Source organism: Monodon monoceros, unplaced genomic scaffold (genome assembly GCF_005190385.1).
Source record: "Monodon monoceros isolate NGI ecotype Baffin Bay Population unplaced genomic scaffold, NGI_Narwhal_1 Super_Scaffold_18, whole genome shotgun sequence".
NCBI lineage: Eukaryota > Metazoa > Chordata > Mammalia > Artiodactyla > Monodontidae > Monodon > Monodon monoceros.
Genome location: NW_021703774.1, coordinates 154,823,590 through 154,837,797, shown reverse-complemented (window position 1 = coordinate 154,837,797; position 14,208 = coordinate 154,823,590). Strand labels below are relative to the sequence as shown.

The window sequence follows — 14,208 nt, the reverse complement described above, 5'->3', positions numbered from 1 at the left end:
CACACCACTCGTGGATCCAAAGAATGTGCAAAAGATAGATGGCCTCCCATGACGATGTTGTGTCTCTAACAGCCAGTTAAGTTTATCACGAGAGAGGCTGGAGTGCACCTGGCTCTGGGCTCTTCCCACCTAGAGAGCAGGCCACCTGTCTCACCAATTCACACTGTGCACTACTGGCTCTGGGTGCTGTTCTAATGAGCCATTTTCTTGATTCTTCTGTGTTTCCCCTTGGTCTTATGCTTTAATTGGAGACACTTGATGAAGTGCCCCTTTCTGGAGTGCCCCTCATTCACTCCCCTTTCAAGGCTCTGTCCCCAGAAAAGCAGCTTCAGGCTGTAACTCTGTTCGCTTGTCTTCCATTCAGATAGATCTTGAGAATTCTCTTCTACACAGCTTCCTTTTGCTCTCTAACCAGCCAACGTGTTGCCATTTGGGGGTTGTGGCATTCAAACCCGAATGCCAAAGTCCATCACCCTGCAGCACCAAATACCCCAATGTGAACCCCTTCTAACCAAGGGGTTCGCACTTCACCAGGCAGGGACACGGCTGAGTCTGTGTGGAAACTTCCAACCAAGGAGTCTTGCCAATTATTCTTAATCACTGACCCCTTCTGGACCTTAGGAAGACACTCAATCCTAGAAAGCAAATGGCTCTGATATTCCTTTGGGGGAAAATTAGCAAGGAAAGAGCAAATTTTTCACATTTTCAGAAATTTTACATGGAAATGTAAAGCTATTCTAATACACATCCAAAGTATACTTATTAAAAAAAAAAAAAAAAGAGGGGAAAAGAAGTAGTCCGTACCGGGAAAGGCTCCGCCCCCTCCTGGATCACAAACCCTTCGATAACATGCGTCAGGATTTGGGGTTTCACAATGGCCTGTGGTGGTTTATTCTCACCATTCTGGGGGGCAGTGCCGGTGATGCTGGAGGCAGAGTTTCCGTTCCCTGAGGTCATGCCGGGGCTGCTGAGGTCGGTCAGTGCATGAACAATGCCCTGCCCTGTCTCTGTACAAGGGAAAGCAGGAAAACACAAGTGGGGGGGGGGGCGGTCAGAACCAGGTCTAGGCCAGTAGCAGAGCAGGGACTCAACACTGCCCGATGATGCAAACCAAGCAGTCCCCTCCCCCAGTGACCCATTCAAAAGTGGTACAGTCTCAGTGGACCCACCACCAAGTGAGACTACAGTCTGTTCTGCAACAATGCAGCTCATCCGCCAGCAGTGTTTTCTTAATTTCCCAACTGTGCTAAGAATAGTCCAACCAGGTTACACAGGCAAGAATTCTGCCTTTGAGGAGTTAAGACCTTGGTCAATATTGATCTGGACAAACAAGTTAACATTCTGCTCAAGGGAGAAAATGTATTCAAGGTGACATCTAAAACCAAGATGAAAAGCTGAACTAGGTATAGGGCTTGGGGCATGATGGGGTTTGGGGCAGAGAGGATAAATGAACCTTCTACGAGGTTCCTCAGGAAAGGGTTAGATTTTAAGCGTGCTGTGAAATGTCAAAGTACTGAACCCCACGTAAACATTTTAACACAGATCTGCCTAATCGGAGACTGGTTATTTGGGATCACTGCATTAAGACATGCGTGTATTCTGTTTCTCCACCGAGGAAGCCCCTAAGCAGAGCTGAGGTTTTCTATGCTGTTCCTGCAGGTCTCCTGCTCCCAATCAAGCCTCTTGTCCAGTTCTCAGCTCCACATCCAATCTGATTCTCAGCCAACCACAGACTCCTTCCCTCCAAGGAGAGCCTTGCTTAAGATTTCCTCTCCACGGGCCTGCCAGCCTTTCTCTGAAGAGCCTGACAGAGCTCCAGTAAGTATGATGAGGTGCCTTTACAGAACCACACCACAAGGGACCCCCTTTCCTCCACTCCAAACAGTACCTCTCCTGAGTTGTTTCACTGTTTTAGAAGCAACTTTCCTCTCTTCACTTTTTTAACTCTTTCCCCACCCCCCCTTCCCAGGGCCATTCTCTACCACCGCCAACTGTGTGAAGCTGGGGTTGCCTTTAACCTGGAACTTCCTAAAAAAAAAGAAAGAAGAAAAGAAAGAAAAAGCCATTTCTTTATTGCAACAAGCCTACAAGCATAACCCAGTGTGAATGTATGTATTACACACTTTAAAAAGAATTTCAGTATATTTATTAGCTAAGTAATTTTTGCACAAAATTTATATGAAGATGCTCTTATTTCATGTTAAAGATCTAAAAATCCCACCACAGAACAGGAATTCACGATGCCTAATTATGTGGCATGGAGAAATCAAAACTCATTTTAGAAAAGGTTTATAACCGGCTCATTTTCTTACTAGTAGTCCTAATGTGCAGTAAACGGGGGTAAATCTTTTTTGTTAAAAAAAACAGTTGGCCATGACACATGCCTTCAGTACTCAGACCTCTGTAATTCAACTATAATAAATTTCAGAGCTGAGCAGGAGTTACCTAAGAGATGTGATTAATGAGATTTTTTAAAAATTAATTTTTTTGGAGACACAGTCATACCAACAAGTTAGAAAAATTCGTTTACGTGTTTATAGTCCTTTGAAAAAAATTGTTTGACATTTTTGACCTTTCTATAGGGATGGAAAATTTCTCCGTTAGAATCAGTCTTTCTAAAATTGTAAAGGTGTTTGGGCACTAGAAAAAAAAAATCTTTCCTTAACAATCCATGAATAACTAGGAGGACTGAGTTAATTATACAATCAATCAAATTAAGTTTCTTTGCTTTTAAATTTTAAATATTTCAGTCTATATTTACATAATTATATTTTGCTTGTATATTTTAAAGTATTTTAAATATGCAAAGAAACAATCTGTATTTTATTTAAAATAATGAATAAATGTTGTTAAAATAGAAAGCTTACTATGTAAGTTAAAATCCTATTTTTAGATGATGGCTATTCCCCTCTGATTAGAGCCTAGTAAAATATTCCCTGGCTTCGCTAATGAGCTACTGTACAGATTATAGAATCACAAGATTAGAAAGTCTTGTTCAGCCCCTTACCAATGCTTGACCCTTCCCTATAATAGCCCCACCCAGTGATTTTCTGGCATTTGTTTGAATACCTCTAATGACAAAGGAACTCACTACCTCTGAAGTAGTCTGTTCCCAACTTGGGCAGTTCAATTAATAAGTTCTTCCTTGTAATGAGCCAAAAATCTATCTTCTGTTAATTTCTGTCCACTTACCCTGGTTCTATTCCTTAGGACCACACAGAACAAGGCTAATCTTATTTGTATAATGGGCAAAAACACAGGCTTAGACCTGGCTTAGAGACTGGTCTCTATCACTCAAGTGGATTAGGGACAAGTCCTCTTCTGTCTCTGACCCTTGGTTTCTCCAGCTGTAAAATACAGACAATAATAAGACCTACCCTTTAGTGTTGCTACAAGGACTAAATGAGAAAATGAATAGCAATGCAGTGCTAGCACACTGGGAAACACTCAAGAAATGCTCTTGGTGTCATGAAGGATGTCACTTATGAGCCCAGTTTACGTTCTCTCCTCCAGGCCACACTCCCTCTGCTCCTTTGACGACTTCTTATATAAAAGGTTGCAAATTCATCATCACCCTAGGTCTTCTTTGCCAGCATCTTTTAAAGTCAGGTACTCCGTCAATAGTAACATAATATATTAAGTGTATTGATCCAAGAGATCCTGTTGGTAAGTGTTTTGTTTTGTTTCTTTCGAACACAATCTCGTTCCTCGCTGAGAGCACAGATGGAGGGCAATGAGTGACTCCCTTGTTTTAGTTTATCATACTTCTATGGAATTAATCCATTCTCCTCTGAATTCTGGGATCATGCCCACCTCCCTCTTTTCACTGATATTTATCACCGAACAGCTGCTGATACCCTGTCTCCTTTCATGGGATCTCTCCAACCTTGTTCGACTCTTCTCCTTGCCCCCTCTACCCCCTTCCCTCCTGTCTCTCAGATCTGTGCCTACTAACGTACACTGCAGGACGAGGCGGGGGCTCCTGAGGTCAGAGTCCTTCCTCGTGCCAAATACAGGAGCCAACAGAGACATTCACGAGCTCAGAGGCTACAGAGCCAATACTTAACTCTGGGAGGAAAAAGACTTTTTGGGAATCTAAGTTTTTAAAAAAGGATCTTATTAAGCAAGAGAACTAATAAACCCCTTCACCACAACATTATAAGCTATCACTCTCCACTATACCTCTGGGCCAGGTTACAGGAGACACAGAATCCAAGGGACGGAAGGGAGAGCGTTTTACGACTGTACAAAGGTCTGCAGCTACTTCGCTTTGCAATCATCTTGTAGGCAATACCTTATTGTGTGCTTTAGTCACAGAGGAGTCTGGGCTATTTCTGGAATGACCATATACAATCTCACCCCCTGCCAAGCTCAGCACACTGAGATTAATTTAATCTGCTTCCCGTTCTCCCAGACTGCTTTGCAGCCTGCTTAAGGGAAAGCAGCTTAAACTTGCAGAAACCTGCCCTGTTGGCCCTGAGGCCAGATGGAAGACAGAGACAAAGAAATTCTCTATCTTTGGAATTCTTCCTTACTCAATTCCCTTGACCAGTCCCGGGGCTGTAAGTGCTGCCGGGTTGCCCACAGGTCTCAAATGCCTTCATACAGAGTTAGCTACCTGGATCTGAAAGGTGGAGGCCAGGACACCCTGAGTAGGAGAGGCTGCAGGAGGGAAATAAAGCCAAGCTTCAGTAGTGGTGGTGGAAGGGGGAAGTAGAATCTAGCCTTCAATTGAAGATGACCACAAAGGGCTAAGTATTTGGATCAGAATGAACAAAACAATGTGTTCTGGGGGAGTTGTTACATAACATAGGCCTCAACCTTGTAGGTCGCTTCTCAATCTGGTCTCACAGGCGCTGGCAGAAACAGCCCTTATAGGGACTGGATTAAAATAGGAAGGACCCCTCCAGTGGCCCAGTTTGTGAAATTATCTGCTACAGGGCCGGTCTCCTCTGCTAGGCAAAGCAGGTGCCGTTAGGTGGGGGCTGTCTCAGTCTCATCTGTATCTTCAGGGCTAACCCAGCGTCCAATATATAATAGCCATTTAACGGCTGCTGAGCTGAAGCATGGGGAACCCGTGGGCTCCGTCTTCACTCTTGACCAGCGTACAGATCTCCTTACTCTTCCGACAGCAACCAGTCACCAGCTGAGACTGGCACATCACTTTCTGAGGTGATAATGACGAGAGGGAGCAGCTGGGCTGGTGCCTGCCTACGGGGGTGGCATTTCTGGGTACCTGGCTATAAAGAAGAATGAGAGCTATTCCTTAGCCCAGTTCTTCCTGTTTGAGTGAGGATTTCCTCAGCAGAAGGGAGATACAGCATTAAATTGGCCCTAAAGGCTGCAGCTCTGGGTTCCCTGGTCCCTTTGAAACACTGATGCTGGCTCCAGGCATTTGGAAAGGCGTGATGACCTCTAGAGGCAGAGGCCGGAGACGCCTATAAAAACGGCCCCACCCCCGGGGCCAGGAGGTAGGTGCCCAGAGAGGCCGAGCTTTCCTGACCACTGAGGACAGAGGTCAGGCTGGCTCCAGCCACGCACCATCTGGGCCGCTTCGGAACCAGTTATGGTGCTCTTTATAAGCACAGGTAAGGCAAAAATCGTCAGTTATGCTGAAATATCGTTCAGTACTAACATTTATTGTGGGTATTTCAGATGACCTGGCCACTCATTCTATCTGCCCCTAAAATAAGTCGCCTTGAAGACCTGACTTCAGAGGAAATGAAGGGCAAGCAGAGCCTCTCCCTCTACCCTTCAACGTGGCCAGTAGCTATTTCCACTTTCTCCAGACATGAGGAGAAAGGGGTATTTTAATTTACAAGACTTCTAACTACCCTTGCTTGGCAGCAGCAGGAGAAAGACAAAGCTAATGAAGTTAATAAAGGATTCAAGGAAGCAGAATAGGTGATAACATGGATCATTTGCCTGCAACAAATTCTGCTCGACAAATGGCAAAACAAGGTCGCTTATACAACACAGAGCGTTCTCTCCAGGCCCCTGGCTCTGAAGTCCGGCTCACTGTGCCTGAGCTTAGCAGGCCAGTCACGTGGCCAGGAGGGGTGACAGCAGGATTCCTAAACAACTGCCTGCTCTAGAGAGACCCTGAGGGGAGCACCTGCAAAGTGACGCCCAGGGAAGCCACATCCCAGACAGGGAGCAGCTGACACAGACCAGATGCACCTGGTGCTAACACAGCATGGCAAGCTGAGGGCTGAGCCCTCTGGAAAGGCTGTGGCCTCCCTTTACAATCTCATTAGTTATATTTGGGCCCCTAAAGAAATCAGTGCTGCTCTGAAAGTGAGGGAGGTAAGATATCTCATTAAGCACCAATTTGTTGAAAGAAAGAGAGACAGAGGGAAAGAGAGAGAGGGGCGGGGAGGGGAGGGGAGGGGAGGGGGAGGGGGAGAGAGAGGGGGAGAGGGAGGGGGGAGGGAGGGGGGAGAGAGGGGAGAGAGAGGGGAGAGAGAGGGAAGGAGGAATGGCGGCTCTGTCCTGGGACCCTGACAGAGTATTCCATTAAAGAGATTCATTTGGTTAACAACCTGCTTTAAAATGCAAATATACACCTGTGGCCATTCACACCTGGCTGTGAATCACTTAGAGAAGCAGATAGCTTTCCTCCCAATTTAGGGATGAGGTTTGGTGGGAGGACTGGGGCATGAAGAGTGGATGTTTTGGATCGGGGGACTAGATCACAGAGGACTGGAGTTAGAAGGGCCTTGGGTCTAACATCTTAATTTCCCAGAGGAGGAAAAGGGTGCATAGTTAAAAGTGTGCATTTTAGAATCAAGGCAAGAGTGGGTACCACCTAATTTGGAAGAGAGTACAAAAGAAGCCCTTAGAGAGGTGGGAAAATTGTAGGCCCCTTCCCACCCAGGGTCCCTCCTGAGAACCAGAAGGCTGGAGGTACCAATGCCAGATGCTTGGAGCGTTTGCAATTCTGCCAAGGACCGAATTACTGTCAGACCCACGAAAAGCCCCTGGCTCACGGACGCACAGCAGGCCGTGGCTGTCTCACACAGGTGCCCTCATCACCCTGCCCCTCGGAGCACTTCTGCTCTTAGGGGCCTCTCCCGAGAGGGAAGAAAGGGCTGTGACAGGAGGATCCCTTTGGGGCGCTTTGCCGAGTCACAGGAGGGCAAGGCCCTGGCTCCATACCCGGTGCCTGCCAGGGAGGTGGCGGCCCAATGAAAGGGAAGCTGGGCCAGGTTGCCTCAGACGCGCCTCGGTGTCACTGCGGAGCGACCTTGTTGAGTCTGGGTTAAGAGGACTGGAGAGCAGACAGGCTTCCTGGATCCTAAGCATCTGGGTCTGGCAGGGGGGGCGCCTCCTCCTCCCTGGCGGCCATTACCATACAGCTGACTCTCAGGCTGTCTCTTAGGACACCGGCAGAGAGAGCGGGCCTTCTGACTCACCCACACTCCCCAGCTAAAGTGTACATAAGCTGAATTGTAAACAGCTGAACGTTTTCCAAGCTGCCACCCCCAGCTCTGGAGGAAAAAAATCAATGGAGCGACAGCCAGCCGCCCCCGCGCGGCTCGGACAGGAGCCAGGGGGGATTTCCAAACAGCTGCAGCACTGCTGCCAGGCCCAGGCTGAAGACCAGGTCCCGCTCAGCAGCAGCACCTGCGGCTGGTCAACGTGTGATGGCTCACAAGCCGCAGGGAGCCAGGGACAGAGTTCAAAAAAAGCTCTGCAGCCCTACGCTCTCCAGGGCTGCGGTCAAGGGCTCCCAGATATCCTAACATCACAGTTCTCTAGCAGAAGCTGTGATTTCACAAGGCAAAAGGTCTGGAACCAACAGGAGAGGCTCTCCGCTAGAGACATCAGGATCACAGGAGACAAGAGGGAAAATGGCAGAGTGGAAAGGCCACCAGCACTGGGGCAGACCTGGGTTCATACTCTGGTTCCATCTTTGATTACCTGTGTAGCTAGCTTCAAGCACTTGGTACCTGCTCTGCACCTTAGTTTCTCCGTCTATAAAAATGACAGTCATGCTGCTTACCTTGCAGGGTTACAGGGAATGTTAGAGTTTATATATGTAAAATGCCTGGCACTGGTTACATTTAGAAGCTGTGCTACCCAGCAGTTAAGACTGGGATCAGAAAGACCCTATGCTAAATCCTAGTCTGTAATCCCAGGCAAGTTACTCTAGGCCTCAGTTTCCTCATCTGTAAAATGGGGTACTTATCTCTGTCCCACATGGCTGTGGTAAGGATTAAATAAGACACTGCAGTTACGACACAGTGGAAGAGGCCTGACATGGCTATTGGAGGGCTCCCATCACTGAGACTCGAGAGATTAGGAAACTGCCCCAGTCTCACGCACACTGAGCCTGGCCTCTGGCAGCCCCAGAGCAGAGCTGTTCTTTCACTGGTCCAAACTCAGGCATCATTCATGTTCCTCAGGTGCTCTGGCCTACTCACTGTGCTGTCCTTGCACTCCTGAAGTAAGGCTTCGGGAAGAAATCTTACTTCCACTTTGACAATGACTGCAACACAGGGGAAATGCACCTGCCCTTTGGGGCAGACCACACGTCCCAATTCACCTTCAACAGTCACCCAAAGGACATGACAACTAACAGATTTCCCTCCCTTCCTACGCATTTCTTTCATAAAGAGTCCCAGGGTATTACACAAAAGAACCCCAGGAACCAGAAAAGAAAGAACTCAGGAACAAATAAAGAACCACTTTTCCTAGTGGTTCTTATAATGCCAGGAGGAGGTTTAGCCTGTGAAAAGAAATTACTTTAAAAGGCTGAAGAGAAAATCATGGAAGATGGATTTATAACAGTTAAAAAACCAACTAGAAATGTTTAGAAAAGTCTCTTATTTACCAACTGCAGAAGCACTAATATTCTTAGAGAAATGGGAGAGGGAGGGAGGGAGGGAGGGAGGGAGGGAGGGAGAGAGAGAGAGAGAGAGAGAGAGAGCGCACGAGCACACAGGCACGTGCTAGAGAAAGCCAAACCTCAGTTGTCCTTGTCTATATAATGGGATAGATAATACTTACCTTGCAAATCAAACTTCTTGATCATTTCTGCTCTTAGAAAACACTGCCCCCTTCCTTTAATAACCATTGTCTAAGTTTTCAATCACGCTACTTTGCTACCAATCAGCTGACAGAAGAGATTAATACTGATTACTGGAGGTCTGGAAATGTGGACTTAACCAATTTTTAAAAAAACGGTAGTTGATTCACATTAATTTTGTTTTAATTTACAGTGTCAGTTGCTTTGATTGTTTAAAAATGTCTTAATATAGCTGTGTGGATTCAGGCCACATATGGATGGTTTCAAATAGGCTAAAGATATCAGTAACTAGGGATAATTATACAGTATTTGAGACATAATAGCCATGCAACTAGAGCTTTAAAAATAACTCCCAGCAGTCATGAACTCTCATTTTCTTGCCAACGGTCTCAATATTCAGCATCAGGCCTGCTTCTCCTAATCCACTGGAGAAGAGTTGGTTATGACACGGCAGCTAACAGTCATCTTTTCTTAAGAGAAGCTATGACAAATTTCACTGCTAAGAAGAAAATCATCCAAGAAACAGGTTTTTGCTTTCAAGAGAGTCTAACAGCAAACGGGGACTCTCTTCAACATCTGGATTCATCTTAGAACACTGGAAATCCCTATTTAATAGCAATCATTTCTTTGGCAGATGTAGAAAGAATGTTCTCTTTTGGATTTAACTAAAAAAATCATTTGGAAATTTCAAGTATAGGAAAGCACATCCCTTTTCACTAACTATAAATAAATTTGGAAGGGGAAGGAAAAAGAACAACAAACCATTAAGTTTATTATGCTGGCCTAGATGGTCTTACAATGAATCACATAGCAACAATTTATTATTTAAATTATATGCTATGTTTCTTATTATATTTTATACCTTCAAAAACTAATCATTCTTAACTGTATAACTCGATTAACTATAAAAGAGCCCATCTCGGGACTTCCCTGGCGGCCCAGTGGTTGAGACGCGGAGCTTCCAATGCAGGGGGCGCATGTTCAATTCCTGGCTGGGGAGCTAAGATCCCGCATGTCTTGGGGCGGGGCCGAAAAAAACCACAACCATTTCTTGACCATGGCAATTATATTCTACTTTTGTTACTGATGGGGGAAAAAAGCCCTGAATCTGTAAGGCTGTTGTCTTGGATAAATAAACGGTTGATTATTTTCCTAACAATTCCAAAATGTCATAAAGTTGAATTAAAGATGGTTCGTTTCAGAGTTTCTTCGCAAGCATCAAATCAGTGTTCTGATGTAGCTAAACTCAAATTGAAATTTTTAAATAAGTCAATGCTTAAAATGAAACCTGCATCTATTTGAATTGTGAATAAGTAATTCAAGTTATCTTGAACGGGCCTACTTTAAACATTTTAACAGAACACATACTCAGGGTCTTTTTAACTGGTGACTCACACTGTAGTTTAAAGCATGCCATAAAAACACTGAAAGCATTAATCAGTATATGTTCATACCTCTACCTTGAGGGGTAGTCCCAGCTTTGATTTCCACCAGACAAGGTGCTAAGTCACTGCAGACAGTCATTTCTGTTACTGGTACAAAGGCCTCATGAGAGTAGATTGCATAAGGCAGCCAGTCCTCACCCTGCTTTTCCACGGGGGTGGAAAACACAAAAGAATCTCTACAACCACTTTTGTGAGATTCCTCCGGACCGTAGAAAATCATCATCTTCATCTTCCAGTTGCAAAATGGCACAAAAGAAAGGGAATAAAAGAGAAACTATGCTTCTATGAAGGTGTCTCATTTCCCTACTCGCAACTCTAGTAGATGTATCTTTTCAGGAGAGAATCTTTTTCCGGATGGGACCAAATCTGTCTGGAGAGTAAACGGCACTGCACAGCTGGGAGAACTTTAATATAAACTTGGACTGACCAAGAGGAAGAAAAAACCCTCGGTGAATGTCACACTAACACGGAGCAGCGTTTCCAGAAATGGAGCCACCATCCTACTCCCTAGTTTTTTCAACTTAAATTTTATGTTGGTTTACTGATCCATGCTAGCTCAAAGTGAAGGACTTTGACAGGAAGGGGGTGAACTTAATTCAGCAAATAGTTACCGAATGCCTAGTGTGAGGCCTAAAGCCCAAAGGAGGGCAGAGACTTAGACGAAGCATCTAAGGCAGTCGAGTCATCCTCTTCACACATTCACAACAAGAAAAAACAGAGATAAAAAGACACTCAAAACCTCGGGTAAAGGTTCTTAATTCTGAGATAGCAGTCATTTTTTTCCCCCCTAAAACAAGAAAACCTAGGGAGGGGATGGCCTAAGTTAGAGCATGCAAGGCCAGAGGCAAGAACAGGTCAATTTTATAAAATCGTCTATCTATTCCTCTTTGTCTCTTTCCCACTGAAAGATCCAAGGGATCCAAAGTATCTGAGACAGGAAATGAGTAAGGCAGGAAAAAGGATGTGGTCTGAAAAAGAGTGGATCCTGGGGCTGAGCCAGAGCAAGTCACAGGCACAGGGTCACAGATGGGGGAAGGGGCCTTGGTAGCAGGAAGAGAAGTCTCAGGGTCAATCAGCTTAGACTAGAAGGTCAGTGACAGAGGAGGTATGTCTGGAGAGGCAAGCATAACAACACCTTCCTAAAAGGTTATCCTCCATTGAAATGCAGAGGAACAATGGCTGAAGAGACCTACAGCCAGGAGAATCATTACTGGGACAGAAGGAAGAAGAGCTGGAGTTTCCTCCTTACTTTGAGGAAGTGGAAATAATATATGTTGAGTGCATCTGACAAAGGTAGATTTGAAATTAAGCCAGGACCTGGAAGAGAAGTGGACAGGGCTGGGAGGTGAGTGCATGATAAAATACCAACATTCATTACGTACCTATGTGCCACCTATTAATAAAACAACAGCTTAAAAGGGGTGGGGGGGGGAGGAGAAGGCGATGAAAACAGGAGCTACCTCTCACAAAAATGCAGTTGGACAACTGAGAAAGCCAACTCAAGAACAACAGAAAAGTGGCAAGATTAACGCTGGAGAAAAAAGGCATCTATTCTTCCCGATGTGTATGGACAAGCCTGGTAACAGATCTTGGGTGGGCTGAGAGGCAGAGCTCACGTGATAAGAGTGCCTGGAAAGGGCAGGTGCCACACGAGCACCACTACCCATCTGCTGGGCCCTCTGAAGAAGCCAGCCCTTGTGAAGGAGCCAAGCCAGAAGCTCTGGTTCCCGCCTTGCCGGGGCTGGAACTTAGGTAAAGAAACAGTGGGACACACTGCATCAGCTGATTCAAAAATGTGGCTGTTTCCAGATATAGATACAGATGTTGGGGACTAAGTGAGAAAATCACTTTTATATTCTCCACAGTGCCTAGAATCATGCTTTACACGAGGCAGGAGCCTAATGAAGGTGTGTGAAATCTGAGTTGCACCAAAACTACTTAGCTGTGCAGGTATCTTAAGATCCAAGACAGAATCTCCTGCCCTGTAACCAACACAGTAAGTTTCTTTCTTTCTATTCTGCAGTCAACATGATATGAAGCCCTGCATCCCATGTGACCTCAACTTAAGCCCTAATCAATAGACACTGCCACAGGTCTGAGGCCCTCTACCGGAATAAAAAATGGGGAGGGCAGCGGGGGCAGACATATAGGAGCAAGAAGGAATTTCCTTGCCTCATTAGCCTGCAATTTTCAGACTCATCTAGAAATCCTAGCAGTTCCCACATTTGGGTTGACGTGGGGGGGGCATGAAAAATCCCAGGTGAATGATAATTGGATTACCCAGTTATGCCCCAGAGCCAAATGGCTGGAAAAGGCCAGGACAGCAGGGCCTGATATGGTTAAAATGACATTATTTTCTAAACCAAAAATCGAGACACTTGGTTGACAGACAATGTGATAGAATATTTTAAATTGGGGTTGTCCTAGAAAAACTGGGGACATATGGTGGATTTAGGTCGGTAGCTTATTTCACAACAAGGGATCCTCTGGGTCCAATATGCTAATGGAAGGGGATTAAAGATCTAGGATGGGAGATATCTAAGGGGAGAGCTGTCACTAAGTTGTTTAGCAGGAAAAAGAATAAAAGAGCGTGTCTCTGTAGGCAGCATGGGAAGAAAGTCAACATTCTAGGTATGGAGCAGGAAGGAAAAGAAAGTTGATCAGAACTGAAAGTATGTCAGTGAAATGTGTTCAGGTCTAAAAGGCAGCCTTGGGGGAGGGATGGGGAGGATTGGGACGGCCGGGGTATCACTGGCACAAACTGGTATCCAACAATACAGGAGCCGGGGACTACGAGTTCACACTGTAGGTTCACCATTGGTTTGCAACTTGATCTTGGGCAAATTATTTCCCTCTCTCTGGACTTCAATTTAAATAAAGAATCTCACAAGTCCCGATTTTAATGTAAAGAATCAACAATACAATATGCCTTCATTTGGCACGGGAAGGAGAGAAAACGCTCTTCTAAAAATGGAAGAGAGGACAGACGCAGAACAGCTTGTCCCTTTCCATCCAATTAAAAGCTTCGTGAGACTGAACTAGATTAAAAACAAAACTCTCCAGCTAAGCCGCAGGCCTCCAAGATAGGCAGTCCCCTACCCAGAGAGTACAGCGGATGCCAGCAGCCCTGTCCCTAAGCGGACCGTCCATCCCCGGTAAAGCGCCGCCCCGGAGGCCCGAGGCCGGGGTGGGGGTGTGCGGGGACACACGGAAGCGTCTGGCACGCCGAAGGTGACACAGCGGCTGCCGGGGAAGTGCGGGGCAGGCAGGGTCCCCGACGAGGGGGGAGGCGCAGGACACCTCCCCGGCGCCGGGAGGGCGAGAATCGCGGGCTGGCACGGCCTGGCAGCCGAGTAGGCCCGGGCCGGGAGTGGCACCGGAGGGCGGTGCCCGGTGTCCAGTGCGACGAGAGAGGGCCGCGGTACCCCTCCTGGCGAGAACCCCTCCCCCGCCACGGGCACTGACCTGTCCAGGGCCCGGCTGGGCCTGGCCGGGCGGGGCCTACGCAACCCCTCGGCCGGGCGCCGCCTCGCGCGGGGTCCCGGGCCCGGGCGGGCCGCCTCCTCTCCGCCGCGAGCCTCCGAGCCGGGGCCCGGGGCTGCCGCGGCGCATCCGACCGTACCGGCCGGGCCGGCGTCCACAAAGGGCGGCGGGGGCGCGAGGCCGGGGCGGGGGTGCGAGAGGCGGCGGATTGCGCGCGCGCGGCGGGCGCTCGAGGGCTGCAGCCGCCGC

General features: G+C 47.0%; 1 protein-coding gene across 3 annotated transcripts in view; it reads right to left on the bottom strand.

Annotated features, from left to right (window-relative positions):
* PHC2 (polyhomeotic homolog 2) overlaps positions 1-14,208 on the bottom strand; it is a 52,444-nt gene that overhangs the window by 9,064 nt on the left and 29,172 nt on the right. For 2 of the 3 annotated variants that reach the window (XM_029227877.1, XM_029227874.1), the window contains one exon: positions 805-1,007. In XM_029227877.1, the coding sequence (XP_029083710.1) occupies positions 805-1,007 (203 nt within the window). Of the gene's footprint in view, positions 1-804; positions 1,008-13,941; positions 14,125-14,208 lie in introns of those variants that run through there. The other variant, XM_029227875.1, reaches the window with a different exon arrangement.